Raw genomic sequence first — 4,691 nt, forward strand, 5'->3', positions numbered from 1 at the left:
AATCCCCTTTGAAAGTTACTATTCATAGGACCATTGCACCTTACAAAGTGAAGGTCATTCTCCCACCGTGTTTGTGCGGCTCTCTGAACCCCCGATCCAGTTAGTCTGCTATTGAATACACTTCCACCATCCATCTCGGCAGGGTGAAGCGATGTCCAATTCATAAAACGTACCCAAATGGCTGCGCTGGTCAAGAGTGTGGGAGCTGAAGGGTTGACCGGCCCGGGGAGGGAGAGGGAAGGAAGGAGGCAGGCTGCCTTTCCTCCTCCACCTGATCCACAGAGACTCCTCCCCTCCTCCCGCCCCACGCCACTCTGTCTCTTTCCGCCTGCCTGTCCCCATTGCCACTGCTCCGTCCTGCCTGCCTGCCTGACGATTAGGTAATATCTATGATTCGTCGAAATGTTATGCATAAATAATTAGGCTTTATTATAAACCGGGGCGGTTCGAGCAGACGCGCTCAGAGACAAAGTGAGTGTGAGGAGGATAGGAGAGGTCTCGCTTGTCCAGAGCCGGGAGGAGGAGGAGGAGGAGGAGATTGCTGCTGCTGCTGCTGGTGGTGTTGACACCGGGACTGCACATTAATATCCACTCACTGGCCACTCACCGCAACTCCCCAACAATGAAGGGTTTGCTTGCTGCCACCCTGCTCCTGCTGCTCATTGTCATTTGCTCCATCGAAGTGGAAGGTAAGAAAACGCGTGTTCATTTCATGAGCGATTTAAAACAAAAAACAACATTGTTTACCCACCTGCCTGTAGCTTCAAGTTGCTGTCAGGAATCTCTTCTCCCCGCCCCCCCCCCATCCCCTTAACATCTTGAGCTTACCCCCATTAAAATGTTATATGTAAAGTTCCAGTCCAATTTTAATCCCTAAACTTGCTTGCCTCGGAGAATTACTGCGAGTCACTTCCAGATGTACTTGAACCCGTATTTTTTTCTCTCTTTCAAAGGTCTTTGCGTTTTAAGTATACAGATGTTGAGCACTTGAAGTGTAAATAGTCATTCGGCGTGTGCTGATGTTTTCTCCTGTCCTTTTCTATCTCTCGCAGCTTACAAATGTAAATGTACGCGCAAGAGCCCCAAGATCCGCTACAAGGACGTGCGGAAAGTGGAATCCAGACCGCGATACCCTTACTGCAAAGAGAAAATGATCTTGTGAGTGTGTACCCCAGTCCCGGTGCCTCCCGTACTGATGTTGGCTGTCTTAGAGTGCGCAGGCAGCCCACTCCCGGGGTCACTTTTGTCTCTCATAAGCTCTTTTTTTTTTCTTGTCAGCGTTACCATGGCGAAAGGAGATCGATTCAAGGGTCGGCAGTACTGTTTACACCCCAAACTCCCGACCACCAGACATCTGCTCAAACTGCATGAGAACTGGAGGAAAGATCTCCGGTGAGTTGGCTTTTTACCCTCCCTCCCACTCCCTGCCGGTTGTGAGAAAACTTTCCTGCAAGTTGCTGACTGATGCTTTGAAATGGGAGTTCCCGCCAGGGTCAATGGTTGAAACTCTCGATGGGGAGATGTGCGCTGGCAGTTTCCCTGTTTTAACATCGGCCGGGTTTACTAATCCCATATTTATTTAACACAGTTATAAAAAACGTGCCCCTGAAGAAAACTTGTTCAATGTCTTTTGCAGCAAAGTCCTTGAGTTATATTATCGAATGTTTGATTTGTGCTGTTTCAGTGATGGGCGGGGGAGACTTGAGTCTATTTCTTGCTTTTCTATTTCTTCGAATCCCACATGTCCGGGGGTCTGGCTTATTTCTCCCTCTTAACCTCAACTATATGGTTTTTTTTGTCGCGGTCTCTGCGAAAACTTAAACGAGCAAAACAGGAACCCCGGACGGAAATTTTCCCCGCAACAATTCCCAATAGTTGTGTGGCGGTTTCGTAACTCAGGCGTAGCCTTTGGTTTATGTGATGTGGCTTCAACGTGAAGTTGCTTCATGAAGGATCCGCCGGCTCAGTATAACTCCCAGAAAAACGTCTAGCCACACCAGAGGCGGGGACGGCCATTCTGCCCCTCGAGCTGGCTCCTCTATCAAACTAGATGTTGGCCGAGCTTCTGCCTCGGTGGCATTTTCCTGCATTATCCCCAAACCCTTTAATATCTTTAATACTTGGGGGTGAGGGGGTCTAGGATGAGGGCACACTCAGAATGGGGGGCAGATCATTTAGGATTGGGACGAGGTGGAATTTCTTTACACCCGAGGGTGGCGAATCTTTGGAATTCTCTAACCCAGAGGACTGGAAACTCAAGTCATTGAGCATGTTCACCACAGAGATGCCCCTTATTCTGAGTGTGCCCTGATCCTAGACTGCCACCCCCCCCCCCTCCAATAAAACGGAAAACACCCTTCCTGCTGCAAACAGTAATTGACATTTCTGAAACTGAAATAGGAGTTGGTTTAAAACTGTACTTTAAGAAAAAGTGTAAGTGTAACAATGAAATTTACCGATTGGCGCAGGGGTATTAACTGCCTTTCTGTCGCCACCTGGTTTTTGGCCTGGGCATTCTCATAGCACCGAGTGCCCCGAAGGGAACACTCGCTCAGAGGAGTTTGGAGCCAATGCTTTGTTCACTGCACGAAGTGATGTTTAACTCACTTTTTGCTTCTTGTGAAGCTGATGTTTGCTTGTATGTGCATATCCGAGAGTCAGCATACAGTGAGAGAGACCCAGGTTATCCCAGCAGCGAAGTTGTTGCATTCGTCTGCACAGCCAAATGCGTACCGGTTTAGTTGTGCTCCAGTACACGGCAGCTGGCGGCCTCGGAGCCGTGTCCATGAAGGGTAATAGTGTCGGGAGGCCGGGAGCAGACAACCATCTCGGTCTTAGTCAGTGAACCGTAAAGTAACTGGACCCGTGGGGGAGGGGGTGATCGTTCCCGCAGAGCGCAGGCCGAACCACACATCCACTCTTTTAACATCCCATTGCCGGGTCACTGGGTACGAAACTTCTCACTGGACTGAGTGAAAAGGGCGTCTCCCATCGCTTGGCCGGTGGATCCACATTTGCAGCCTTTCTAACGGAGAACTGCATGCATGACTTTCGAGTGGAAAATTTTAAGCATTATTGCAAACCCCGATTAACAGGATTGCAGGGTCCAGCAGGATTGCCCCATAAGTATTTTGGGTGAAATCTGCCGAGCAACTTCGTAGGCGTCTACAAACTGACATTCCAATGCCTGCAATACCCGATTAAATAAATCACCCAGAAAAAGGCTCTGCCTCACTGATCGGACAATCTCTTTGCTAATGTTACCGATTCGTTGATCTGCCGGTACAACACAAATGGATATAAGCTCAGCTGAAATTAACAAGTGTCTATGCGTTTATATGTAAACAATGTATCTATGTTTTGTTTGCAGGGTCTATGAGGAGTAGTTCTTTCACCTTTTTTTCCTAAGAAAGTACACAGAACCTGCACTTACTGTAGCGACAGACGAAACTACGGAAGTCTGATTAAAGGATCTTCGTTTCGAGCACAATCAACTCTTTTTCTCCCCCCCAAGTCCCGCTCTCCCACCGCACGGTAATGTACAGCTTCACCAATGGTCACTTTACCCATGGTCACAACGACAAGGGTGCATTGAGAAGTCTGCCTCAGCCAAGCGGCTCCTGCTCTAACCTCCAAACTCTTCTCGCCTCCACGGCGGTGTGCAAACTCGAACGAATAAACGACGGGGGGGAAATGGCTTTCTTCATTTAAATATGGTGTAATTTGATATTTTTGTATTTGACATATTGTGATATTTAGAGGCACACTCGTGACTTTAGACCACTTTTCTTGTGCAGGAGTAATTCTAGTGCAGTCATGTAAATACTGGGCGAATGTCTTAAGGCGATAATCGCGCGAATTAAGCAAGGGAAACGATTTTAGAAAACGTCATATTCTGCTTTTTCTTTGTGGGAGGGAAATCGATATTTACATTGGAGGGAATAGTGGGTGAAGCCCATTGGAAGCGATGAGGTTCCAGCCGCTTGGTTGTATCTACGCTTAGCATCTATCTACCTATGTTCCTGCCAAATTATATCCATAATCGCAATATGCAGTTTACTGTCTGTAAAAACTGGCAGCATTTGAGACTTTGTAATCGCCGACTCTGATAAAATTCAAGGAGTTTTCCAATAAAATTGACGGAACAGCGGGAAAGTTGTTCACCTCCTCCGGTGAAACCGCAAATGACTTGGTTGTATTTCTAGTTATTTTGTATTTGCTGTACCCTGTGTTCAGAGTGCACGAGTGAAATAAATATTAAATACCGAATTGACCGTTCGTTTCAGGAAATGAGCTATTTCTTCTCTCCCTCCACCCCACCCGCCCCCCTGTTTAGGCACCATCCACAAGGCAGCTCACAAGAGGTGTGTGCTTGGCTGTGTGAACTGTGTGGTTGGAGTGTTCAGCTTGTTGCCTCGCCTCCCAGAGGCGTGTGCACAGCTGGAGTGCGGAGTGCGTGCTGGCCTTGTGTTCTACATTCTGCTGCTTCTATGTGGAACGGAGAGCCAGCCACCCGAGATGGAAAACTGAGACAACACAACAAAAAATACAACTAATTCTGATCCCCACGCTCAGTGGAACTAGTCCAGATTTATAATAATTATCTTTATTGTCACAAGTAGGCTGACATTAACACTGCAGTGAAGTTACTGTGAAAAGCCCATGGGCGGGATTCTCCTATTCGGCGGCAG

General features: G+C 47.8%; 1 protein-coding gene across 1 annotated transcript; it reads left to right on the forward strand.

Moving 5' to 3' along the window:
* Nucleotides 1–351: 351 nt before the first annotated feature.
* cxcl14 (chemokine (C-X-C motif) ligand 14) lies at nucleotides 352–4,273 on the forward strand. The gene is made up of 4 exons (XM_072512373.1): nucleotides 352–689; nucleotides 1,053–1,158; nucleotides 1,279–1,392; nucleotides 3,371–4,273. Exons 1-4 carry the CDS (start codon nucleotides 623–625, stop codon nucleotides 3,384–3,386), a joined length of 303 nt encoding a protein of 100 aa, XP_072368474.1. The 5' UTR covers nucleotides 352–622; the 3' UTR covers nucleotides 3,387–4,273.
* The last annotated feature ends 418 nt before the right edge of the window (nucleotides 4,274–4,691 follow it).

The sequence above is a fragment of the Scyliorhinus torazame genome, chromosome 7 (genome assembly GCF_047496885.1).
Source record: "Scyliorhinus torazame isolate Kashiwa2021f chromosome 7, sScyTor2.1, whole genome shotgun sequence".
NCBI lineage: Eukaryota > Metazoa > Chordata > Chondrichthyes > Carcharhiniformes > Scyliorhinidae > Scyliorhinus > Scyliorhinus torazame.

Bases quoted from the DNA above. Each gene is read 5' to 3' on its own strand.
- cxcl14 (XM_072512373.1), top strand. From the start codon at position 623: ATGAAGGGTTTGCTTGCTGCCACCCTGCTCCTGCTGCTCATTGTCATT. The intron at 690-1,052 runs GTAAGAAAACGC...TATCTCTCGCAG, and splicing joins TTGCTCCATCGAAGTGGAAG to CTTACAAATGTAAATGTACG. The intron at 1,159-1,278 runs GTGAGTGTGTAC...TTTTCTTGTCAG, and splicing joins TGCAAAGAGAAAATGATCTT to CGTTACCATGGCGAAAGGAG.